At 42.5% G+C, this 27,593-nt stretch overlaps 1 protein-coding gene across 1 annotated transcript; it reads left to right on the top strand.

Annotated features, from left to right (window-relative positions):
- The first annotated feature begins 170 nt into the window (after positions 1-170).
- Positions 171-25,087, top strand: nt5c2l1 (5'-nucleotidase, cytosolic II, like 1). The gene is made up of 17 exons (XM_079523635.1): positions 171-371; positions 4,492-4,565; positions 5,155-5,272; positions 6,740-6,835; positions 7,092-7,183; positions 7,356-7,413; positions 7,558-7,651; positions 7,769-7,822; positions 9,089-9,172; positions 16,529-16,564; positions 18,803-18,910; positions 19,132-19,198; positions 19,606-19,776; positions 19,984-20,035; positions 20,132-20,192; positions 24,451-24,627; positions 24,723-25,087. The coding sequence occupies exons 1-17, from the start codon at positions 310-312 to the stop codon at positions 24,804-24,806; spliced, it is 1,488 nt and encodes a 495-aa protein (XP_079379761.1). The 5' UTR covers positions 171-309; the 3' UTR covers positions 24,807-25,087.
- The last annotated feature ends 2,506 nt before the right edge of the window (positions 25,088-27,593 follow it).

Here is a 27,593-nt window from a genome sequence, read left to right as displayed (position 1 = left end):
TAACGCAATCTTGATGTTCAAAGCGAGTTGGACGTTTGTGTGACAAACATGCAGCCTGCAGCCAGGACGGGGCTGATGATGCGCGTCTCACAAAAGCCCATTTACATCACGAGCAAAGAATAGGGGAGGGTTTTCACTAGTCCCAGTTACGAAACCAATGGGGAAACCTTTAGGCCGCCGCGTAAATGTGTCATAGATGTCAACCTAACCGACGCAAATGTGGAGAGGCGCTACTGATGTTGTGACAGACTCGGCTCAGCCAGTATAGGCTAGGATGAAAACACTCGGATACTAGAAGATCGACTCAAGATGGACACAGATGAGTATGGGAACTTCTCCTCTGATAACCTCAGGAAGACAGATCAGCAAAAGTGAGTAAATAAATGTATGCCTACAGGTCTGCTGCAATCTGAATCCCCCCCACCCATTTTCCCCTCACTGTTTATGTGTTTTTCCCAGTTTACCTCCTTTTATGATGATTTTCCTGTTTTTGATTATGTAGAATAAGTGTATATATTTGTAGGCTACGTCTCTAATGTTCTGATGAATTGAAAAGGGTGGACCCTATTGTGAACAAGTGTAATGCTTTATGGTGTCGTCCAGTTAACAGGTTTTGTATTGAGTTGTGCTTGAAACGTAGGCTACTGTAATTCTCCAAACTGTTATATATATAATATATATAACAGTATATAATACTTCAATCGATCATGTCATAGAACGACACAACTTTGATATAGGACTGTAGTGCTGTATGTTCACTTCACAGCATAATATATGCATCGCTTGTTTTGTGACTTTACTGTTTTGTTTACTGTGTGTGTGTGTGTGTGTGTGTGTGTGCGCGCGCGCAAACAAGAATGTTGCTTGTTTGTTGTGTGGATGTTTTTAAGACAGAACTTAAACTTACATGGAGACCAACTTGTGCAACTGCCACCACAGCCACAAACTGTTCTTAGAGAAGTTTGCATTATTGTATTAACAATTGCAAATATTAAAAAGGTTCTCAATAACAAACTTTAATCAATTGTCTTTATATTGTTTAATATACAAATAAATAATACTATTTGCAAAAGAGAAAAGTGCAGTTATTAAATATTTTTTGATATATGTGAACACATTATCTGTTCAAATTGTAAACATTAAAATATCATGTGGGTCAATTTACACCTTGACCTGGGGCAATTTGAGCCACATGACCACTTTTTTAACAAGTCCCTTTGTCATACAGATGCTTACTCATGATTTCAATTGATAGAAGACATCCTGAAATAAGGGTAGATCTTTAGATTTGACTGCTATCTCATTTTGCCTTGCTTCCACGACAACTTAAGCAAAAAGTGGTTCATCTTACCCCATTCTCCCCTATAATCTAGGTCGTGCTAGGGCAAGTTCTGCGGGCTAAGGTGGAGTCAGTTTATGTATGATAATTAGCTATTATCCTTTCTCTACAAAATAGGCTATTCCACCATCTATGGTTTTCAAGAATACATTGTGACAGAGATCCAACAAGAAATTAGACAAAACACCTATAATATACTTTCTAACATGCAGTTTAGTTACAAATGCACAAAGAAAAATCACATTTAAAGATGGTCAGCTCATGAAGCTCCTTAGGGGTCCTTGAAGGACTTCCAGGTTCCCTGCTAAATTTGTTAATACTAGTCCTTACCCGTTCTAATAGCCAAGAGCATCAAATGATGTACAGTGTGGGTACTGCGATTGAATAGATTATATTATTGATAGATAGATTGAAATAGATCCTATTATTTGGAGGTGTACTGGGACATTGGTCAGAAGCTCTATTAGATTATGATTATGATTATGATTATTTCAATTTGAGGCAGTTGGTGCACGGACCCCCACCCCACCTGTAACCACTGGCCCATAGTCAAGGTTCCTTTTAATCCAAATCAAAGTAAATTCCTCTTCTTTTAAGTTCCTTTTACCAAAATGTATTTATTATAATGACCGACCTGTAACACCACTCCAGGAAGTCCTGAGCTGGTGTGTAACAACAGTGGTATACTGTAATGTCTAAAGCTATGCAAGTCCTACGCTGCAGTGTTACGCTATACCATGTCCCCCCCTATTGACCGTTCATGGTAAGTACGCTTCATAGTGCCACACTTTCCCGTCATGCATCTGTGTGTGTGTCACGTGATCTAAAATGGAGGCATATGGAAGGAACTAAATAACAGTTTTGTAATTTAATAAACAGCGATAAATTGGGTAAATTGAAACTGAAGTGAGTGGTGCAACAGCGCCCCCTGTTGGTAGCCTAAACATACATAGGGACGGACAGACTGTACCATACCTTACTGTACTGTACTGTACTGTACTGTACTGGGCCTAAAGTGATGATGAATTGGACGGTGCACCACTTCAGGAAGTAGCCAACTTCCTGTATTGCGCAATACGGACTAAATAGTAGTTATTTAATTTAATGTAGTTATTTAATTTAATAAACGGCTTTGAGAGTCAGTGTGCAATGGAATGGGCAATGTCTGTGTGCAAAATTCAGATCACAACTGGGCAAGCCAGTGAGGAGCATTCCAGGGGGCTAGGACAGACATCCAGACAGACAGACATCCAGACAGACAGAGGTTTGCTGGGTTATAGGTAGATGGCGCCACAATCAGTTTAACCACTTTAACCCTATTTTTGAGGGGCGCTAGCCCCTCCTACACGTATATACAGGTTTAATTTAAAAACGTTAAAAACCAAGCCATTGACATGAACAGACTTTAATGTTTGTTTTGTCCATGTTTGTTTTGTCTGATAATTACGTCATAAAATATGTATATATCGTGCCCCTCACTTCACACAGGTGTGGTTTTTTACTTTCTAATCTACTCATAATGAAACTGACGATGCAACAATCTTCTCTTATGGGATAGGGTTAGGGTTAGGCATATATATGGCATATATACAATTATTTTGGGCTTTTTATGCCTTTGTTATGGATAGGACAGGACAGGCTGACAGGAATGGGGAGAGAGAGAGATGGGGATCGAGTGACACACAGCAAAGAACACCGGGATCGGGACTCAAACCCGCGACCCGCTGTCACTGTCAGGTTACATCGTAGCCTCGGTGACCCTACCAATACGCCAGCGGTCCAGGCCTGGCATAATATAATATTTTCAGATGGGGATCCTTGACAGGAAAAGTTTGAGCGCTGCCTCAATCCATCTCCATCTGCTCTCTCCTTCCCCTCTTCTGCCAGAATGAGCTCGATCACGTGAGGCATCCCCATCAGTGCGCAAAAGTATAATTAGCCTACAAAGCAAGAGTCCATCAGTAAATTATTAACAGCAACCCAATATGTATGAACTATGAAGTGCTCCTGGCCTGAGCTTTAGGGCCATGCAGACTGAAAGGCAGATACCGGTAGGCAGCTCTCGTCATGCAGGGTGTCGCTGATAATAAACAGCAAGGGACAGGAACTCCCTTTGAATAAATTACCTTTCAAACCACTTAAACCACTCTCTTGTCTTAGTAAAACGGACCTGAGCTACAACTGTATTTGGAACAAATTTTTCCATCTACACCAAATGTCTGCCAAACATGTTTTTGGTGAATGTTCCTCCCAGAATAATATGCTGAGGTTTAAGTGCTTAGTATCCGGACGGTTAGCTCAACCGTCTGGGCACCTAGGCTGCCGAGCCAGCCGGACAGCGTGCTGCGGGCTCGACTCCCTCCCGACGGCCAATTGCTGCGTGTCACTCCCCATCTCTCCCCCTTTCCTGTCTGTCTACTGTTCCCTATCAATAAAGGCAAAAAGCCTAAAAACACTAATCTTTAAGTGCTTAGTACGGCATAAGAGCAGTGCATGATGGGGTCAGAGGGCCCCAGCTAAATGATTAATTGTTAAGAACCAAATGGACCCTTGTAGGCCTGTAACTCAGAGTGGAAAAATCTGTACAGACTCTATGGGGGACATTGGGGGTCAATGTATTCAAAACTGGGGGGTCTTGAGATTAAAACGTTTGATAATCACTGCATTAGAGGACCACCTGGTTGGGGGGACAATCAGGCGGCCCTAGTACACATGTAGTTCATCAATACAGTGCTTATGGGAAATCAATACCAAATAATCAAGCTACAAACGCAATCCAAATGTGGGAACAACAAAGAAGAGGGTCCAGCGCGGGTCTGTACTTGGTCTCCTCCTTTTGCCCCTCCTCTACACCAAATCTCTTCGCCTTGTGAGCTTGTAGCTTTTCTTCTGGTGACCTCTCTCACAATACTGATGAAGGAATGTGGCAGAGGACCTGTGTGGAGACCTCATCTGCCCTCTTCGGTCTGATTAATATCAATACTGATGAAGGAATGTGGCAGAGGACCTGTGTGGAGACCTCATCTGCCCTCTTCGGTCTGATTAATATCAATACTAATGGTGGAATGTGGCAGAGAACCTGTGTGGAGACCTCATCTGCCCTGTTCTGTCTGATGTGGAGACCTCATCTTCCCTGTTCTGTCTGATTACAGGGTGTTTGTCAACAGGAGTCTGACTCTGGAGCACATCAAATGTTATGGCTTTGATATGGACTACACTTTGGCAAGTATGTAAAACCAATACTGTAGTGCAAGTGCAAGAGCTCAACGGTCTTGTACAACAGTGGTTCTCAAAGTGGGGTCCAGGAACAGCTTGGGTCCTTGAAAATAGCGGATCTGTTTTTACTTCTACATATTTATCGCACGATTTTGTAACCCATTTTTTCACCCGGTGCCAATTGCCTATAAACTGTAATCCTGGGCGCTACTCTCCCTCTGCCAACCTGGGGAGAGCCCCGAACTGAGCTCATGCATGAGGAGTGAGCAGGCCGCTTCTTCCCCAGTAGGACGTAGCGCATGGAAGGAACACGTTATGCCAACCGGTTCCTTTCCCCTTCCTTCTAGCTGTGAGGCGACAGCACTACCGACTGCGCCACCGCCACCCCTAATAGCTGATTTTTAAGCTCAACGTGCATCACATCGTGAGGCGTTGTGACCTTGTCGATCTGCTATTTTCAAAACATTTTTGAAAGTTTGAGAACTGTTGTATAACACTGCCAAAGTTGAGGGTTTAATTTCTATTCTAGTTTTTTTCTAGTCTTTTTTATGATATTTGCATTTGTTTGCTGTGTTTGTGTGTGCATACTGTGTGTGTAGTGTACAAGTCTCCTGACTATGAGAGCCTTGGCTTTGAGCTGATAAGAGACAGGCTGGTGTCCATGGGCTATCCACACGAGATGCTGCGCTACACATACGATTACACGTTCCCCACACGGTGAGTTCCCATACACACACTTAACCAATTTTACTTTTACTTACATTTTCTTTTTTTAAATAGCAAAATATAGCCGATCCACAAGCTCCCAACACGATTGGATGTGCTGTGAGCTTGTAGAGCAGCTATTTTAGCTATTTTTCCACAACACTCTTGTACGATAAAGTAGGACATTCATTTACAAAAGAAGAAAAAAACATAAAAAGTTGAAAGTTTCTGCCCAACAGCAATGATATCATATAACGTGTAACTACGACAACTAACAGTGCATAGAGCTCCAACCATTTTCTTTCCCAGAGTTAAGGCCACTTAATTGTTGTACGTTCTATTTTCAGTGTCTGTGGCCCAGGGGAGACCATTTGGGAAAGGCATCACATATTCTATCATTGTATCCGTCCAAACGAATGACGCACAGTAACATTTCTCCCAATGGCCTTGGGTTAGAGCCAGGCCAATATATTGGCCATTATTTGGCTTTTTTGATGACATCTGTATTGGCAATTATGCAGCCGATGTCTACCGGTTTTATAGTAAACTAGAAAAAGTGCCCTTCTGGGCACAGGTCTCCACCAGGAGGATAGGACTGTGTGAGATGTTTGGCAAAATGTTTAGGAGTAATATAAACATGTTTGCCTTTGATGGCAATTGGATGATTTGAGGCATTTTGTTCCAAAAATGTGTTTTGCAAAAATCAACCTGTTGGTGGCGCTATAACAGGCCAATGTGAAAAGGGTGGGATATATTCCTCAGCCTAGTAAGAAAATGTGTGAAAGATTTCACGTAAATTGCATGCTGCGTTCATGATTTGAGGCTTTTGTTCAAAACGGGGCAATCTTGCAAACTGTGAAAGCCAATTATAGCCAATTAGGATGGAATATGAAATATCGGACAGATCCGACTTGAGCACATGACCATAGAGATACTGTGTAACGATTTGTGAGATTTTTGGACAGAATCTGGAGGAGTAATATCAAAAAATGTGTTTTACAAAAGTCAGCCTCCTGGTGGCACTATAAAAGGCAGATGCGGAAAATGCAGGTCAAAGGTTTGTCCTTGGCCTCTAGGGAGTGTGCATGCAACGTTTCACGCAGATCGGTGCAGTTTTAGGTAAAAAATGTGAAAAGCTGCCTCATGGTGGCGCTATAACAGGCCGTTCTGGAAAATGCGGGGCAGAGGTTCATCGTTGGCATCCAGGGAGTGTGTGTGCAAAGTTTGGCATCGACCGGGTTAACGGTGCCGGAGATTAGCTGGTAACAGACGAACGGAAGGACACACACACACACACACACACGGACGGAGTGCAAAACATACTCTCTCCCCATGCCTTCGGCCTGGTGGAGACAAAAAATCTGTCAGGCTCCACTTAGGTTAGAGTGACATAACAAACCTTCTTTAGAATGAATGTTAATAAATAACAAGAAAAAGAAAAAAACGTGAATCACTTTTAAATTTGTTTTAATCTTTCAGTGGTCTAGTGTTTGACAACATGTATGGAAATCTCCTGAAGATTGACTCAAATGGAAATATTCTGCTCTGCAGTCATGGCTTCCGCTTCCTTAACAGGTAAATGAAAAATCCCAAGGAATATAATAAACTTTTATTTTTCATACATACATACAGGAGAGAAGATTGATTGATTGATTGATTGATTACGTTATTAACAGTTTGCAAACAGAACAGTAAGTACAATTACACAAGCAATGCTACACAAAAACGCCTCGATGGCTCGTTTCCATTTCAAGTAAACATGGGCTTGTTCGCTGGTACCAGTGTCTGTAATACTACCTTATTATCTAAAATAATCTGTTCTTCTTTGTAGGGAGGGCATTGTGGAGTATTACCCCAACAGATTCATTCAGAGGGATGACACTGATCGCTTCTATGTTCTTAACACTCTATTTAACCTCTCAGGTAGGCTACAGTTACATAATAAACTTCCACCTCTCAATGACAATATACTGTTAAACACAGTGGCCATGAATCCTTATTGTTACTATATAGTATAATGTAAGAAGTAGAATTATCAGCAACATACTGAATATTTGCTGGATCACTAACCTATGCCTATGCTCGACCTCTATAGAAACGTATATCTATGCTAGCCTTGTGGACTTCTTCACCAGATGCACCAGATATACCAAGTAAGTGAACACTTTCTGTCCTCACTCTTTAACCTCTGTCTCCTCTCTCGGCTCTCTGCTTATAGTTTCCCCCCTTGAACAGTTGCAAAATAGCCCAAATGAGACTTAAGATTTTCTAATCTCTCCCGTTAAAATGTCCTCTAGTCTCCAGAAAGGTTTTCAGCATGGTGACTTGTTCATGTCCTTCAGAAGCATGTTCCATGATGTTCGAGATGCAATGGACTATATTCATGATACGGTTAGTACAATAAGCATGATATTCTTCTAAATGTATGCAGTTGTTCCCCTCCATTGCACGGTGCATGTCACACATTTGTCAGTGTAATAATAACTTAAATTATTCTGTTCCTTACAGGGCATTCTGAAAGACTATACCATCAAGAATTTGGATAAATATCTTGTTAAAGATGTGAGTGGTAAAAACATTCTACTTAGACTTTGATGTAGCTTATTTCAGACACACACAACGTGCGCGCGCACGCACACGCACACACTGTACGACACGATGCATTATGGTGCGATATAACCTATCAAAGCTTGATGTTACAAAAACAAACACATCCCACAACGCACTGCGAGTATCTTACAAGCCTTGGCTTCTGCAGTTTTCTCTCACACAAATTCAAACCATTTGAGAGTTAAGAGTTCATTACCACAGTGAAATTAAATTAAATTAAATTAAATTAAATGATTACTATATTTACCCAGGGTATCTGGGCTAAGCTCAAGAACTTGTTTCCAGCCAGGCCCTGCTCATAGAACATTTCATCGTAGTGGTTCAATGCCTTGTTCAAGGGCACTTCAGCGGTGGTAATTTTAACGTGTCGGACCGCTGATTCGAACTGGCGACCTTCCGGTATCAAGACCGCTCCGCAATCCGTTCGGCCACCGCTGCACGGTGGACCCACTTCAACTAATTAACTAAAATGTTTATAAGAATTGGCACGGTGGCCAAACAGTTCCAAGTACACTATTGCACTATTTAAGGACATGATATAAGCAGGCTAAGTGAACTTCAATTAATAACATCACATTCTTGCAGGCAGTGACAGAAACAGTACTGTAGCCTACCTGTTAATGTTTTTTGGGGGGCAGTTGTTGATGATGATTTTACCAGCGTGAGCCAGCATGAGACTTATACAATTAACTACTCACCTATAATGCCACAGAGGTTCTATGTTTAACCTACTTCCAAAGTGTGTGTACATTGCTTAAGTCACAGATGCATGGTTTTAATATCGTAAATATATTAACTTTGGCTAAAAGCTTGTGTTTAATCCACGTGGGCTCTTTACTTCTTGGGTAGACTTCCCGGCATCATAACAACTGTCATGGCAACTTGCATGGCTGCAACAGAAACAGACTTCCTCTTCCTCTTCAAAATAAGAGCCACTTGTAATGATTAGCCTAGTCTACTAGTTTTACTTCTAAGTCTATACTTACACTTACAGGATGTAGATAGACATTTGTAGCCTGAGATAATGCTTTGAATGGGCCCGCTTCCTGCTGCTTGTACCAAGAGCCAGCCAGGGCTTGCTGTATATGTGTATGTGTATGTGTGCGTGTGCGTGTGCGCGTGTGTGTGTGTGTGTGTGTGTGTGCGTGCGCGTGCGTGCGTGTGTGTGTGTGTGTCTAAACTTCGAAACAGATTCTGCTCTTTATTTCCTTCCTATAGCCATACCTCCCTCTACTGTTGACCAGGATCAAAAAGGTGGCCAAAGTCTTCCTGACCACCAACAGTGACTATATCTACACTGAGGTAGCTTCTAACCTTCTAGTGTGCTATGACTTATTAGTGGGGAAACTACCTACCCAACATTACCTCTGTATCGCCACTGTAGGGTGGGAATCTTGTATCTCCAAAGGTACATACTGATATAGTATTGTCCATAAGATATTGTCCATAAATGACACTATTTTGAATTTGGACTGAAAATAATGTATGATACTTTTAACTTTTTAGATGCTTACTATTATGTTCGTAAGATTCTAAATTACATGGGTTCTTTCTAATAATAATATCCACAAGAACGAGGGAACTTGACTAACAATACAGTCAACAAACAATAACAATGCAGATACTTCCTGGTTAGGTGCTAATGAACTGTGAACATTGTGATGTCCCTCACATTCACGTTAGATTACACTGCAGTTAAGGCTATAGAGGGTATGAGTGTGACATCATCATCAAACCCGGAAGTTATGCAGGAATGCCTACTGCAGGGCTGCCAAGTCTCACGCTTTGAGAGTGAGAGTCACGCAATTTGACCTTTTACCACGCACCACGCCACACCTCTCATTTCTCACGCACGCACAATACGCACGCCGAGGGGGGCATAAAATGTGCCAAAAAAGCCAAGCCGGCTATCATAATAACAATTTTCTCCGCGGCTCCGCCGCGTAATAACGCGCGCCCATGTGTGCGTCCTCACAAACGGCAAAATAGCCGATCTGCAGGAGATCATGCAGCGCTGTTATATGCAGTAGAAGGGTAACCAGGCAGTGGACCACCAAATCGTCAGCAGGGTCCCTGACTGTGACGCATGGAAATGAGCCATGCAGAGTTTAACATCGCATCGAAATATTTGTCATGGAAGACAATATAGCCTCCACAAGTTACAACATTAAGTGAGTAAGTCACAAGTGACTATCTCTCTTCTATACTGGTGTGTGGCGTGACTGGCGTCTCTTGCGTGATATGAGGAACGGTGCCAGTAGCCTACGCACATTATAGGGACAAAGTCGTGTGTGTGTGTGTGTATGTGTGTATGTGTGTGTGTGTGTGTGTGTGTGTGTGTGTGTGTGTGTGTGTGTGAAGGGGGAGGGGCCGCATCGCAACTTGTCGTTATAGTTCTGTTCAGAGAGGGGGGGGAGAGAGAGAGAGAGAGAGAGACCACAGATGTGTGGGCATGGGGAAATTAAAAATAAGGCATTTTCCCAAATTCCAGTTTTCTGACTTTTTATTTCACAACATATTCCCCAATTTCCACTGAGATTATGGGGTGAATGAATGTGGCCAGACCCATCTTCTCTTTCTGTCATAGTGACATTGTCCTGCATCAGATCATGTCCAAATCAGGTTCTCCAATCTCCAGTAGCCTCTTCAGTTTTTTGAAGATTTTTTGAGTGGTGCAACCACTCCCTTACGGAGCTATGTGTGTGGCTGGCTGGGTCTGAGCACTATGTGTGTGGATTGCTGGCTGGCTGGGTCTGAGCACTATGTGTGTGGCTTGCTGGCTGGCTGGCTGGGTCTGAGCACTATGTGTGTGTGGATTGCTGTCTGGCTGGGTCTGAGCACTAGTCCATGAGCCAGACCCCCCTAATTTGCGCGTTAATTGACTAGCTGTACTTGTCTACTTCACATTTTTGTATGATAACAATCGCAGACTAGCAGCTTAGTGGTAGTTATCATGCATTGAGTACATGCACCCCTATATTGCCACATGCAAATTGTGACAACAAATACATGATCAACTTTTGAACCTTACTTTGTGCAGAGACCAATGAAACCACTTTTCTGCATAATTCAAATATGGGGAATTGATTGGAATGGTTATTTTACTTCCACAAAACTTCCATATATGCTTAAATGGGCTTTTAATGCAGTATTTTGCACACACATCTAAGAAATTTTAAATAAGGCTTGCAAATATCCCCATTTTGGAAGTGTGTGCTAAGAACCAACATGTTCCTAATGGCTATAGAAAACTGCTCACCATTCTAATCTTTAATATGAGTGGTAACATGTGTTTGTACGTTTTGTAACTCTAGAGATACAATCAGAAACACTATTATAGTGTGATAACACGAGCCAGGGCCATAGCTATAGAATCAAATCGTGGGCAAAGCTGGTGTGCTTTTTTTGACTTGTTGTGCATCTCTACTTCACAGTTTGGCATGATAACCATTGCAGACACATAGCTTAGTGGTCGTTATCATGCATTGAATATGTGGCCCCCTATATTACCACACACATTCTTACAAAAATATATGATAAACGTTTGAGCCATTATTGTGTAGAGACCTATAATCACACCTTTCTGCATAATTCAAGTATGGGTAATTGACTGGAATAGTCATTTTACTTATTCAATACTTTCATATATGCTTAAAACTCGACACCAGGCTGAAGAAGTTCCTCATGCAGAAGACCCCAACACGTTGTAGTGTCTGGCCCTTAGACTTATTGACAGTCATGCCGAAGCAGGGTCTCACTGGAAACTGGTGGGGCAGAGTGAATGGATAGATGATGTTGGTTGGACACAGGGTGATGCGTGGCCGTGGACTGAGAGTGCATCCCGCATTGACACCAACCACAGATCTTGCAGCTTTAGGCGTGCATCTCGTGCTTTGTCTGACTCAGCTCTCTATGCACGTTGTTGTGCGTCACGCATCCGGTTGCAGTATAGGCTCGGGTACCTTTGGGCATATTGGCATGTAAAAAAGGTGATCTGTAACTGCCATCTATTAGCCAATTCATCGTTCTGTTGAGCTGGTCAAGTCATGGTGATGTCAGCGGTATCACCTTTTATGCCCATCTTTGTCAGGCATGCCCAAATATGGGGTCTATGCAGATGTCAGAAGTCGGTGGGACGAACCCGTATTTAGGCATGCCCAAATATGGAGTTGCAGAGGCAGAGGCCTTGTGATGTCAGCTGTGGCCCGGGCAGAGGCCTTTTGTGGCGGTTCTGGACAATCATGGGTCCGACCAACTCAACACCGGGCACTGCACTCCCTGTGGGGGTGTAGAACGCGTGTGTTGAATTTGAAGTAGGTGGGGCGAACGGTTTTGGTGTTACATGTATTACAGACGTACAGCTGTACAGACACAGAGACTATGCATTTATAGTTAGATGATACATTGGCTACTATATGGACATTGAATATTCCCTCATTTAAAACCTTTGATTTTGACATGTTAACAAAATGAAATAAGAATGTTGACTCTGTCAATACAATATTCAATTGACAGTCATGCAAAATCAGGCATATTTTCCTATATAATGCCTAATTTGCATATTTAAATATACAATTTCAGAAAACTTGTAATACAATAAATCATTGTTTTCATGTAATTAATCAACTATAGGCCGTGTTGGGACCCCAGAAAAAGCGCCTAGAAAATGAATTTCGTTCCCGCGTCATGGGCACTACTCATTCAATGCATTTTTTCAAATCAACCTGGGGACCACTATTGTGTTGGGTGGGGATATGCGATTAGTGCTTTTGTAACTTAACACTTGCTATGCATCCCATGTGTATACAACATCCCACTGTTTCTCAACCGTTGACTACTACTGGTAAAATGTCCTAATAATAATGACTCAACCAGACAATCCGGTGCACTTCTAACTCCCTTTTTCTGTTGAATTTCTTGAACTCCAACTTGTCAGTAAATGACTACATGGATGGACTCATCATAGGTCACCAGGTCATTCACTGCACTTCCCCTTTCTTGAGATTCTAACTCCCTTTTTCTGTTGAATTTCTTGAACTCCAACTTGTCAGTAAATGACATGGATGGACTCATCATAGGTCACCAGGTCATTCAGTTCACGGTTTCTCAACTAGTGGAAAGAACATTTAAAAAAATCAACAAATCCTACATTACTAAATGCATGGTCAGGGACCACATGCAATACCTCCACAGACCACCAGTGGTCCACGGACCACCTGTTGAAAACCCATGGTCTACTAGATGGACGTGTGTATGCACGTACAGAGATTTTGTGCATTAATTATTTAATACTCCTATCTGTATCAATATGAATGTGTATATTAGAGTGTTCTAGATAGATGTAATCATACATCAGAGCATTTCAATGTGGCCTACTAGGGAAGTTTCATGGTGATCACTAGTTCTTAAGTTTTCTCATCCTATGTATATAGGTGAAAATAACAAAATGTGTGATAAATATGAAAAAGCTGCTCCTGTGGAAGTGTTATCATATATTCATTTACTTATATTGACCTTCTAAACAATTTAATATAGGTATGGTTTTGCCCACTCATTTCGTAATGAAAACCTGTCTGGCTCATGGACTATATGTGTGTGGCTTGCTGGCTGGCTGGCTGGGTCTGAGCACTATGTGTGTGGCTGGCTGGCTGGCTGGGTCTGAGCACTATGTGTGTGGCTTGCTGGCTGGCTGGCTGGGTCTGAGCACTATGTGTGTGGCTTGCTGGCTGGCTGGCTGGCTGGGTCTGAGCACTATGTGTGTGGCTTGCTGGCTGGCTGGGTCTGAGCACTATGTGTGTGGCTTGCTGGCTGGCTGGCTGGGTCTGAGCACTATGTGTGTGGCTTGCTGGCTGGCTGGCTGGGTCTGAGCACGAAAACAGCGTGGTGGTTTTTCACCACCTGTGCGCAACCAAACACAAACACACATGCACATATTAACTGTATATATGATGATTTCGGGTGTGCCAGTACAGTACAGTACAGTACAGTACAGTACAGTACAGTACAGTACAGTAGTGGGTCATTTCTCTACCGTCTCGGACGCGGGGTGGCTCGCAGGAACCGGCCCGGCACCCTGGGCTCTATCCTGTGGGTCTGAACATTGATTTAGAGTCTAAATCAATGTTAAAAAAGGCCAAATCGACATTAAAAAAGGCCAATTTTTTTTCGCCGCCGCCCGGTGGGCGGCGTCGAACACATTAAGACACTAAGGTCTCACTCTTGGCATTTTCTGAAACTTGGCAGCCCTGCCTACTGAGTGGCAAAAAACTACTTTCTGGCCTTGACAGCCCATATCCAAACAGAAACGTCCTATCTGATTGCATTAAACAATGTTAAACTCACTTTGCCTGTTGCTTTGCCACTCGATGTGCCATTCACTTTAGGCATGCGCATACCCTCTATTGTGACTTGTCTATTGTGGATTTGGGTTTCCGTTCAGTTTAATACCACCCATGTTACATGCTGAAAACTAGCTTTAGCACTCGACAAAGTGGACATCTTCAACTATTGCACTGCTATAGCCTTACCTGGTGACATCCTAATCGTGATGTAATAGTGCCTGTTTCTCCCCAGGTGTCATCGGGCCGCTCTATTTAGGTGAGGCTGCAAGCTGCTTCTTACATACTGTAGCATCAGGCACAGAGACAGACGTTTAACCACATTAGACTGTTCACACCAAGTACCGGTACTATCACTAACGATAATAACTATGACCATATCGTGCACCATTTTTGTTATAGTTGTGATGTGGACTCAAGTGGACTATGCCACATTGCCATCCACTTGAGTTACATGTAGAACCATTTTGTGTTTGTTTATATTTACTGGTCCTTAACCTTTTGAATATATGAACACCAAATGATGTACAGTGTGGGTAATGCGATGTATTTTTTGTTGTACTCAGTCTGGGGCTGGGGGAGGGAGTTGGGATGAGCTTGGGAAGTAATTATTATTATATAGGCAGGTGGTCCGCAGTGGTCCGTGAAGCATGCCGTGAGGGGATCTGTGTATTCCTCGCTCGGACCCACAGACGTCTCTCTCTCTGTCACACGCACACACACGCGCAGTGGCCCCGTCGTTGCCATAGAGTTATGTTATTTGTTCCGGCCGGCTCATGTGGTCTGAGTCTGACACACACACACACACACACCCACACACGGACGCACGCATGTGCGCGTGGTCCATCAGCGGACATCACACACGCACGGCTCGTGCGCTCGACCCGTTGTTGCGGTTGCGCACGCACACACACACACACACACACACACACACACACACACACACACACACACACACACACACACACACACACACACACACACACACACACACACACACACACACACACACACACACACACACACACACACACACACACACACACACACACCGGCTGGTCAACGTTGAAGCTGCCACTAACATAATGGGGGCGACGTGAGACTTTATTGGCATGAGAAAACATACGTTTACATTACCATCCAGTAATCCAGTAAGAGGGTGGCAACACTAGCGTTGACTCACATTGTAATAATGGAATGCGGAAGTGCTCATACTATCTCAATGGGATAGTTCCAGCCATAGGAGCAATGTTTGGAACTATAGCCCATAGGCACCCACTTTGCGGCGAGATCAAAGCGTGTTGCTACTCTCCTACTCTACACTCTGTTTAGGACGTGAAGGTAGCGCGGCGATGTTGCACAGACAACTGTGACTCATTAAATTAGTTACTTGCTTCCCAACATGCATTTCACTGACTGCGTGACTTGCGTGCGGTAGCCAATCGGAGGAATAAAATGGAGGTATACGGAAGAGGTATGACAGATATTATGACAGATACACAGACACACGGATATTTGTAGAATTAATTGTTAGATAGTGCTTGGTGTGAGTGCTTGGCCACGCAATTTAGATGTTTTTTCATAGCGTTGCCATCTGTGCCAAGACTGTAGGTCAGACATGTGCCATTTCGTGTGCCAAATTTAAATGCTGTGGAAACCACGCCCAAAAATCCCAAGTCGGCAGATGTCAAAAGGGTTTTGGCGCAAACCCAATGTTTACATTGGTACTATTACATCACGATCGGGGCCAAGTGTGACTAGCAGTGCAATGATAGTTTCAGCTCAACCCTGTAGAGGCCAGTGCAATGTAAATTTACTACCGTGAAGTCTCACTTAAAAATAACATAACAGTGGCGGACATTCTGTGAGAAAGATAACTGAAAACCGCTAAACAAAGGGTATTGATTTCATATTAATATAGTATATCATACAATTAAATATATATTTAAAAAACAATATCACATATTCAAAGGTGTTATGGATATGATTCACCAGGATCCTGGATGGCTTGATTCTAGGTTTAAAATAATTTATGTAAATATTTTTGGAAAATCTCAATGGGAAAAAATGCATGGCCTATTTTTTAATAGAACCACAAAATGGCCACCATTGCTATAATAGTGTTACTTTAGATGTAATGGCCATAGAACATATGTAGGCATATTGCCAGGCCAATGCTTGTAAGTGGTTAATAAGGGTTCATTATTACCATGAATAGGCTATAATTAACTGAAATCACGTGAAACATACATCACTATAAGCAGTAATGCATATAAGGTTGCTGTCCATTCTGACTACTTGTTTTTCATTGTTTACCAAGGCCATAATGAAATACCTGTTGGAAAGTGCTGCTAAGGTAAGGCCATAATGTATTTGGGTCCAAAATGCAAATATACAAATATATCGGTCAAATTAGGAAGGTCAAACAGGGAGTGCCTCTGGCTTGGTTTGGTTCCTCCAAGGAACATAATTGGCAGTGTGTGGGAAGCTGGTGGTAGGGGAGGGTGTTCTCTGTCACTGCACCTAGTGGCCTCGGAAACCCAGACGTTTTTATTTTCAGGGAGAAAAAAAAAAGTCTGGAACCGAGTCCACTTCAATTCGGCATAAAGTATGCAAATGTCGATCACTCTCTGCTGATTTCTGATCGTCTGCACCTTTGTTAAATTGACGCACACACGCACACCCGTACACACACACACACACACACACTCCTCTCTCTCTCTCTGCAGCTGCGCGACATGAGACTAATTAAGTAGTCTAATTAATTAGTCTCATGTCGCGCAGTCTAGATTCTCCCTAGATAGGTTCCATCCTGGAGGCTAATCTTTCCGGTGATAAAATGGCCACCAACGTAATCAAAAAGGTCAACCATAGAACAAGATTCCTTTACAGGATCTCCTCACTGGTCAACAAAAACACCTTGAAGACCTTAACAGGAGCCCTTGTACAGGGTTTCTTTGACTATGCATGCACCTCCTGGTACCACAGCACCTCAAAGGCCCTTAAAACCAGGCTCCAGACTTCCCAAAACAAACTGGTCAGGCTCCTACTTGACCTAGCCCCCCGAACCCACCTCACCCCTGCCCACTTCGACAGGCTGGAATGGCTTAGGGTCGACGACAGAGTACAGCATCTTGCAATGGGTCTGGTCCACAAGATTCGATACACCACCAAGATACCCATGTACCTGTCTAGATACTTCCTTAATGTTAACGAAGTCCACACCCACAACACCAGAGGGAGTGCAACGAACCATGTACAACCCAGATTCGGCACAAACAAGGGACTAAATTCTTTTCGCTCCTATGCCACCAAAATGTGGAACGCCCTACCAACTGTCATTAAGACATGCGAATCCCTTGACTCTTTCAAAACCGCTCTCAAAGGGCACCTACGGACGGCTGCAATTCGAAACTGGCCCCTGTAAAATCGGAATCCCTCAAACACGAACGCAAGGACAACACAAGAGACGGTCGCGGCCACACAGCCAACTCAAGGTATGGCCACTGAGCCAACTTGGGGACCCAACGCAAGGACAACACAAGAGACGGTCACGGCCACACAGCCAACTCAAGGTACGGCCACGGAGCCGACTTGGGGACCCAACGCAGCTCCTCCAAGGAAAACAAACAAATTAACGGAGCTGAACGTGAATCCCCCCCACCGCCCACCCCTTTTTTTCCCCCTCACTGTATATGTTTCTTTTCCCTTTTTACCTCCTTTATGATGAATTCCTGTTCTGTCTATAGAAGTGTCAATTTGTACGTCTCTTAATGTTTTGATGATTTGAACATGGTGGACCCTATTGGAAACAAGTGTAATGCTTAATTGGGTCGTCCACTCACAGTTAACAGCCTTTGTATTGAGTTTGTGCTTGAAATGTACTGTAATTCTGCAAACTGTTAATAAATTCTTCAATCAATCAATCAATCAATCCCGCCGGGAGCTGCCTATGCCATAGAAAGCATAGGTGGACCCCAGGCTACTGTACTAGTGGCTCATTGGTTGTGGCATCTCTTCAGCGGATAGCACCAAACTTCATGTGTGTTACGACACTGTCAGGTAAAAGAAAAAGTGGATGTGTATTGAAGGAGGAGCAGGTTTTCTGCACACCCTCCCCTTAGGCCAACAGTGGGGGCAGTGACAGAGACCACTGAGGTGGAATTGGCAATTAAGAAATCATGAGAGGGGTGGAATAAATGTTTAAAGATAAACCTTCATGGAAAAAGTGATTGCAATTGATGACAAGGGCAACCATGTACAGCGTTCATCGGCAAAATTCCAGCATAAAATGTACATGTATGTCAAGTGAAATATGACACAAGCTTCCAAATGCAACCAGTCTCATCCTTCAACCATGAAGTCATGTACAATCAATGACTGGCCTTCTTCACCTTGACCTTTTGACTGCCAAATTACACCACATATCTGATATTGAGTCACAAATCTATTAAGTGTCATAGCCTTGTGATGCGATTTGTGATATATATATATAACGTACATATTCACAGACAGCCTCAAAATAAAAGTTTTGTAAAAAAAGATTAAAGAAAATGCTTTACTGATCCTTCTCTTTACTGATCCTTATATCCAGCATGGCGGTCCAAAGAAACCATGGCGTTCCTTCTTTGACATTGTTGTGGTGGACTCTAGGAAGCCGCTGTTCTTCGGAGAGGGGTCTGTGCTTAGACAAGTAGACACGGTATTAACATATTTATACTTACTAGCATATAGTGCATTTATAACTGTACATGTATGCATACGCATACACACACACACACACACACACACACACACACACACACACACACACACACACACACACACACACACACACACACACACACACACACACGGTAGGTAAAACAACTGATTGCTGATGTGCTTTCTTTCTTTCTTTCTTTCTTTCTTTTTTGGATACAGGAAACCGGGAAGCTCCGCATAGGAACTTATACAGGAGATCTCCAGACCGAAAATGTATACTCTGGAGGTAATACAATGGAGGGTTAAACCTGATTTACACTTCATCGTACCGTACGACGTGTGCCTAAAAGAAAAACATGCAGTGAGCTTGAAGATTTTTGACACACGACACTAGCGTGTGCATTATTTTTTGAAGGGGGGGTTCATGTAACCTGACTCCGCCAGATGGCCAATCAGCGGCAGCTAGAGGCGGGATCAAGGCATACACAGTGCTGCCTTGATCCCGCCTCTAGCTGCCGCTGATTGGCCAGGCCGTTTTGTGGCCGGGCATCAAGTCTGCCTGAGAGTTCCCAGATGGGAGCAGGAGGGGGGAACTCAGTGTACTCTCTGCTGCCCCATCTGGCTGAGTCAGGTTAGGGTTCATGCATACTGTATGTATACTTAACTAATATATTTCTCACTATTTCTCTGCAGGCTCCTCCGATATTATGTGCGATCTGTTGAACGTGAAAGGTAAAAGCATCCTCTATGTGGCAGACCACATTTTTGGGGACATCCTTAAGTCCAAGAAGCGCCAAGGATGGAAGACCTTCTTGGTTGTACCTGAGCTTACCAAGGAGCTGAAAGTCTGGGAGGAGAAGAAGCGTAAGAACAGATCAAGTTTATCTTGGGAAAACGTTCACAGAAAATAACAGATCTACAAGCTCACAGCTATTTCCAGCAAAGATATTTAAGTGAAAACAGAAGTAACTGGTATAGAGCCCTGAGGGACGCCGTTCCAAAAATGTATAGGGTTTAAGTGGTTATAATTACAGTCTGTTGGGTGATTTCTTTTCTCTTTTGTCTGTCTAGATTTATTTGCAGAATTGCAGTACCTTGACGCTTTCATAGATAAGTTTAACACGTGAGTTTTTTTGCACATGTGTAATGCTGCATCATTTATGGCTTGAAATGGCACAGCTGTTCACACTCCTATATGTTGTGTCTCTGTCCCCTGAAGGAGCGTTGACTGTGGCACTGAAGATCGTCCCAATATAAGTTCCATCAAGACACGAATGATGGTCAGCTTTGTTCCCAGTAACCTAGACGTGTCCCCGTTTTTACTACCCTGTTTCGCACCAGTGAGGGGAGGGAGGGGCTAGCCCACACCGTGTCAGCACACACAGAAGTCAAGGCAGACAGCACAACGGACCTGCGCGTATGACTGGAACAACACAAATAAAAATATTATAAACTTTCACGACAGTAGCCTACAATTAAAATGCATGCAACTAAACTAAATTAGTAGGCTACTAAATTATACTAATTGGTCAATATAAGTAAAATAATAGCCTTTCCATAGGAGTATCTTTTTATATTTTTCCAAGAAGAATACAGCCCTAAAACATTATAGTGGCTATAGGCTATTATGGGAAATGTTACACTAACTCATTTACCTCAGAGAATGATTTCATTCTGGATAAAACCATGTCTATGATCTGATTCTAATCTAATGGAATAAATGGATGATCAAATGCAGGAGTTTTGACGATTCAACTAACTGTAACTAGGGCCGTCGCCTTGCCCCCCCCGCCCCTCCCTCCCCTTACTGGTGCGAAACGGGGTAGTAAAAACAGGGAAGTGTCTTAGACATGTTCATATACTGTACTGTATACCAGTTATTCTCAACCTGTGGGCTGAGGCCCAGTGGTGGTGGGCCATGAGGATATTGGGTGGGCCCCCAAATAATTGGCAAAACACTGACATATATTATATATTTTATATTATATTATTATTAGTATGAAGCGAAAAGGAAAGTTCGGTCAATAAACCCCATTTACTGCTATGGGGTGATCATGAACTGAAAGAGCAAATGGAAATGGAATCGCGCACAAATAACTTCTTTGACTATACAATTATATAAACACAATGGACACAAGGAAGTGGCAGGCACTCGACTTCTGCTGATTATAGGAAAATTACAAAGAGATAGGAGAATAAGGAGAGATGAGGCAGCCTACTCTGTGCCTGCAGACATCTCCATCTACCAAATTTGGCACGGCTTACGGGTGCTTTTAAACTCCACTATCGACTTCCCAAATGTATGTGACCAAAATAGCAATTTAGGGGAAAGCATGCCAACACGCCCATGACCACACCTCTAGGCGCAAATACCGGTGTCGGCAAAAAAGATAGCGGGTGACGCGGGACGAAAATACCATTAAGGGACAGAGAAAGCTCCTATATTCGAAATTTTCGGGCAGAGGCTGAATTGCTGGCCGCGTTGCGGGTAAAGGCTGCGACAAAATTGGAGCCCATGATCTCTGAACCTATCCGATTAAAACACCACAGGCAGAATTTTGGTAGTCCGTATCGTTCGGCCGTAATCGTCGTCCGAAGTTAGTGGGAGGGGCCTAGTTTACAAAAAATGCCACAAATCACGAAAGGAATGTCCAATCCATCCCAAATTTTAATCACATGTCGTGGGTGGTTTAATCAACCTAGAGGCAAAAGCAATTCCATTTTCATCCATCGGGGGCTCCTGCATTGTTGCAGAAGAATGATTTTTAAGGGGGGATGAGAACTTAAAGTATACAATTTTGGTTCCATTGATCCCAGGTGGAGCACAATAGATAGATTGATAGATAGATTGATCATGATACTGACAACACTAACATGATACTGACCATGATAGAGACATGATACTGATCATGGGACTGACGTGATACTGACCATAGTACAGACATGATACTGGCATGATACTGATCATGGTACTGACGTGATACAGACATGATACTGACCATGGTACAGACATGATACTGGCATGATACTGATCATGATATTGAAATCAAGGAAGCACGCACGACTCCAATTTCTGTTGTCTGCAGCATACAAAGCTGACCAAGGCCGTTGGCCGAAACGCATACGTTGTTGCGCTGTCTGCATTGCAGCATACCATGCCTATGATGAAACAATAAAGTGCCTTAAAAGGACAGTTCCCATGAGTGCTGGTATTCTTGTTTAAAAACTGACATGATACTGACTGTGATACTGACATGATACAGCCATGATATTGACATGATTGTGACGGTATAGGTCGCAGATTACTATGAAAACCTGAAGAACCTGTCAGTCAATCAGTCCATCCGTCACACTGTGTTGATCTGATCCTCCATGCCAAAGCGCCAGCGCTCGCCCAGCAGTCTGCCGTCACCCAGACGGATGCGTGCACGCGACCTCGCCCTAAAGGGCGTCTCACTGGTGATAGCCTACTGACCATGAGATTGACTATGATACTACGATACTGACTGAATTCCGGGCCTACCCATCTTCACCACTTAACACTGAAAGGCTGCAACGTTAAGTGGTCATAATAATGGTGTGCCGCGAACACTTTGAAGATTTTCAAGTGGGCCCTGATTTGAATCTGATCCAGAAATGGTTGAGAACCACCGCAACCGCTGTATGTCTCAATGTCTTATTAGAGGACCACTTCACCACTTTTCAACTTATCTTCATATAATAGGTCCACAAATAATCATGATAAAATGGCACGATTTTTTTCTACTCAGTCTGTGTCTCATAGGGTTGTGGGCAGTTTAGAAACCCGTCCACCAGATTTTTTTTTAAACAAGATTTCTTTTTACAACAATGTTTAGATTGTTATTATCGTGAGAACGATGGCTCCATTTTCGTATTGCAACTTTTCAATACGAAAGTTTCTATTAGCTTGTATTCCCCATCGATGATGTCACTGGTGGACGGGTTTCTAAACTGCCCACAGCCCTCCTATAATGAGACACAGACTGAGTGGAAAGATATTGTGCCATTTTTGCATGATTATTAGTGAGGACCTATTATATGAAGATAGGTTGAAAAGTGGTGAAGTGGTCCTTTAAGAAACAGCCAGCATGCTCTCACAAAATAAATGTTTTTATTATAATTTTGATTAATTAATGTAATCAGCAGCAGTCTGATCAGACTTATTTGCTGTGGTAAATAATATTACTGTACTGTTTCTTAAGACTTTCTGTCTGTTTGCTGTGCGTCTATTCATCCATCATTCCTTACACTACTGTCAGTAGAGCCCGCTTATCTCGGGACTTCCGTCCTTATAGTATTTTAATGACATACTGTAACTGCACACAACACCACTAAGAGAAGGGGAGTCATCCCAGTCTTAATGGGTTTTGTTCCATACGATTTACAATCTAGGCATTTAGCAGATGCTCTTATTCAGAGATATTTACAAAGTGCTGTGTCAAAGTCCTATATGAACATTCCAGGGTAATGATAAGGAATGATGTGCTCTTTACAAAGATATGCATTTGAATGAACCTGTGTAGGCCAATTAAATGTGGCTTCTCAGGGTAGTTTAGACTTGTAAGAAAGGAGAGAGGAGATCCGCACACCGTTTTAAAAGCTCCCAAAATAATTTGACAACAGAGCGGATAAAAAATACAACGTTTCGCCTGCATCGGCCTTCGTCAGGTATGAGTAGTTTAGACTTGTACACAGTGGGATACACAATTACATAAACTAAATAGGTATTGGAGACTTTGAATGTATTGGACAAATGTTATTGACAGCACAGCATATTTAGTGGGATTACAAATAGATTTCTTTTTCAGTCTTCATTTAAAGCACATTTGAGACAATAAAAAAAACACTCCGAACATAAATGCCATAAATGAAACGCAATATTGTAGCTACAATGGTTGACTTTTTGGCCTCTTGTTTGAATAGAAATATGTCAGACTCCTCTTTTGTTGTGTCGTAACTTCACCCTTTATGTTCTATACTTCTGTTTACATTACATTTACATGGTTTGTTTTTGTGAACTTTAAACTACAAAAGTTACTCAGTTGGAATTACATTATTTGTGGTCAAGCAACACTTATTGAGAATGATGTGCAATGTATAAATTATTATAGGCATACATTGCTACCTTTAATCCTGCACGTTTATTAGATGCTATAATGCAAAGGAAACATGACATAGTCCTGCTGCCCTTGACTTATGTTTTACAATTAAAACCAGGAAAGCAAGTGTCATTTTAGATTTTTGCGTTGGCTACTAAACAATAGCAGATGCACAAACTCACAGCGCGTCATTGCGAGTTTGTACATCTGCTATTTTTGAAAATGTTTAAAGTGCTAGTTTTATCATTTTGAATTACAAAAACATTTGAGTACTATTTAGAAGGCATTTGTAGAATCTGCCTCTGGTCTTGATGGGTTAATCAAAGGTTACTTTACTTGCTTGCTGCTGTTTATGTTCTATACCAAGGTGGTGACCCATAAACTGATTGTGTTATTTGTGTTCATGCTTGGTACCTAGGTGGTGACCCTTAAAATGGACATAGCCTATGGCCAAATGGGAAGCATTCTGCGCAGTGGGGCCAGACAGACACTGTTTGCCAGTCAGCTCATTCGTTATGCAGATCTCTATTCTTCCTCCTGCACCAACCTGATTCACTACCCGTTCAATTACCTGTTCACAGCCTCACCTGTCCTGGTCAGTCCCGCCTCATTTACTTCATAAACACCTTGTTTTACTGTCACAGCACTTCATGTTCATATCATGACATTTCCATCAAACACCTCTTTCAGATGCCTCATGAGTCTAAAGTGGATCCTGCATCTGTTGATTTTCATTCAGCACAGCAAGTTCTTCATAAAACATTTGAAGGTTGAATTTGGACATGAGGGGATTGTACAGCGGTAGGTTATGCACTGTGTGCCAATCGGCATGATCAACCTCGGCAGGGCCAGGGCGAGGGTGTCTGGTGTTCCCATGACCTGAAACTCAAACAACCGAAACACCCAATGACCCTTCTTGTGCCAGACCTCTCCATTTGTCGGCGGCAACTGCAAAAGAGACTGCCACGCCAGAGTGGGGCTGTGTGTCGCCTCAGTCGCCACTGCAAGAAAAAAGGATGACCTCTCAGGCGCAATCCATCATCATAACGTTTTTTTTTTTTGTGGTGCAAACCACTCCAATAACCAGCTTTGTCTGTATCTATGTGTCTATGTATGTGTGTACCTGTACGTGGGGCCACGTAGGGGTGAGCATGGTTGCTATGGTTAGTGTGTGACGTCACTGCACCACTCAGTTCACACGGGTGTGATTTTTCTTTTAATACCGGCATATATATACACACACTACTGTGTCACACAAAAGTAGCAAAAATATCCAGTCTACAAGGCAAGCTACAATGCGGTGCATCACGGCGCTTGAACTTGTAGATCAGCTATGTTTGCTATTTTCAATTTTTGTTTTTAAGTGAAAGTAAGTGTGTCTGTGGGTTTTATAAATATTGAACCAATGAGAGGTTTTAGCAAGTGCTTGTGACTAAACTACATTGGATCCTTTGGAACACAAGGTTCATTTTTCAATTTTATGGTTTCCAACTTTCCACCCGACTGGCAATATATAAAATGTAGCTCTACATATCTGGTGTTCTTCTCTGCAGCATCGTCATAAAAAGGTCAAGGACATGCCCATATGGCGCTCTTAACGTCGTAGGCTTCTGGATTTTGGTTGAAATGTATTTGGAAATCCTTTCTGATTCTGAGACATTACACTTGCCATTCATTCAAATAAAACCAAATCATATTGTTTTTTATTATGACTGTCATGATGAAATGCATTTTGTATAAACAGTATTGTGTGCTCATGGAGACAACCTAAGTCTAATTCATAATTAGAATTAGAATTTTTATTTAATTTTAAGAGGAAAAGGACAGGTACAGGCATACAGAAAATGCAAATAATCAGGTCTGTTAATGACCAATTTAAGAAGAATACTTTGACCTGTGGGGCAGTGACAACAGCATAAAAATTATCTGTACTATAATAATTATTGTAGGCTACGTTACATGGACTAAAAGACTAGTGCCATTGCAGAACATGTGAAGCGATTTTGATTTTATGGGACTTTAGCATGCATGTTATGCCTGCTGGAAGGGTCATTCTTCAACTGATTTTGACCCAGGGACCACCATCCTGACTAAGAGCAACCTGGGGACCACCACTATTGTGTCGTGTGGGCTGTCTGTCCCGCGTCCCGCAAATCAAAGCTATGGAAATTTATTTTTACTCTTATATTTCTTTTTCCATTATTGTTCCATTGTCATGGGTGCACAACTATACAAGGTCTAAGACGTTCTCATCATGATAGAAGATATCTCATCAAGATGTCACCAACTATCGAGCTACCTTTAGCAAACAAAATAGTTTCGGTTTGGTAAGGTAGAACTGGTAGAACGTAATCTTCTAACCTCAAGTAACACTGTCCTCTGAAAAGCCAGCAAACTCTATAATAATCATATGACACGCACCCACTCCTCTGCACCTATATGACCGATTGCTCATGTAACGTGCGATGGAAGCACTAACTGTACTGATAATGGGAGCATACCTACTGTATGTTCCTCAGGTTCTATGTTCCCCACTTACCCCCGCAAAAAAGGTTCTATGTTCGCCGCTTACCCAAAAAAGGTTCTATGTTCCTTGTTTACCTCTAAAAAATGGTTCTATATGTTCCCCGCTCGCCAAATAAAATGCAGGAAATATTATAATTAATAATTCAAATTAAGCACACATAACGGAACATAATGGGGAGAAATTACTATAAGAAACTTGCCCTTTGGGTGACCTAAGAGCGTCCCCTTTCCTTTCCCTGGTGGCCATCTTGGTGGTATAGAGCTGCTCTGCTATAGTCTATTAGAGCATTGTTTCCCAAAGACTGGGTACCCACGGGTGGGTCACCAATGATTTCATTCATTGGTCAGACTTGGTTTTGGATAAGTAGGCCTATATTGTAATAGTGTATTTTATGTGAAGGAACAGCTACTGATTAGGAACATTTTTCGCACCTGTGCTGATTGCCAATATCCCCTAATTCATTCTGAAGTGATTTGACTGAAGGTGCGTTCAGACTTGGATAGTTAGAACGGCACAATTACATACAAAGTCAATGCAAATACGAGAAGTTACGCCAACAGGGCAAAAAGGGCGACACGAACGGCCGCCTAGAGTATGTTCGCCCCTGCTGGAAAAATCCAACTGGAGCTACTTTCGCGTCCACCCGACTCCACGCATCGCAGCCAATCAGCGTTGATGTTGTCTGGAACCCCGGAAATAGTTTGGCTGTTCGATTTTATTCATCCATTTCCAACTGAACTGACCGCCGGGACTCAGCAACGGTGGAAAAAAACAATATACCCTATACCAACCCTTTGCAAAGACATAGGAAGTAGTTTTGCTGCTCATAAATGATATATAGCAGGAATTATGTTAAATATATTGAACTGAGCCATCTTGGGTGAATGAACCGACACTCCCAAAGTTGTGTCTACAAGCCAATCGGCATGCAACCCAAGAGAAGGGACTATTTTTTTACCAACGCTGACCAAAATGAAGCGATTGAAGCAACGTGAAACAAATTGGAAATTGCACAGGTGAGAGGACTTGACCTA

This window comes from Electrona antarctica (assembly GCF_951216825.1).
Source record: "Electrona antarctica genome assembly, chromosome: 16".
Taxonomy (NCBI): domain Eukaryota; kingdom Metazoa; phylum Chordata; class Actinopteri; order Myctophiformes; family Myctophidae; genus Electrona; species Electrona antarctica.
Note: the sequence above shows the minus strand (reverse complement) of the source record. Positions and strands in the feature narration are given on the sequence as shown.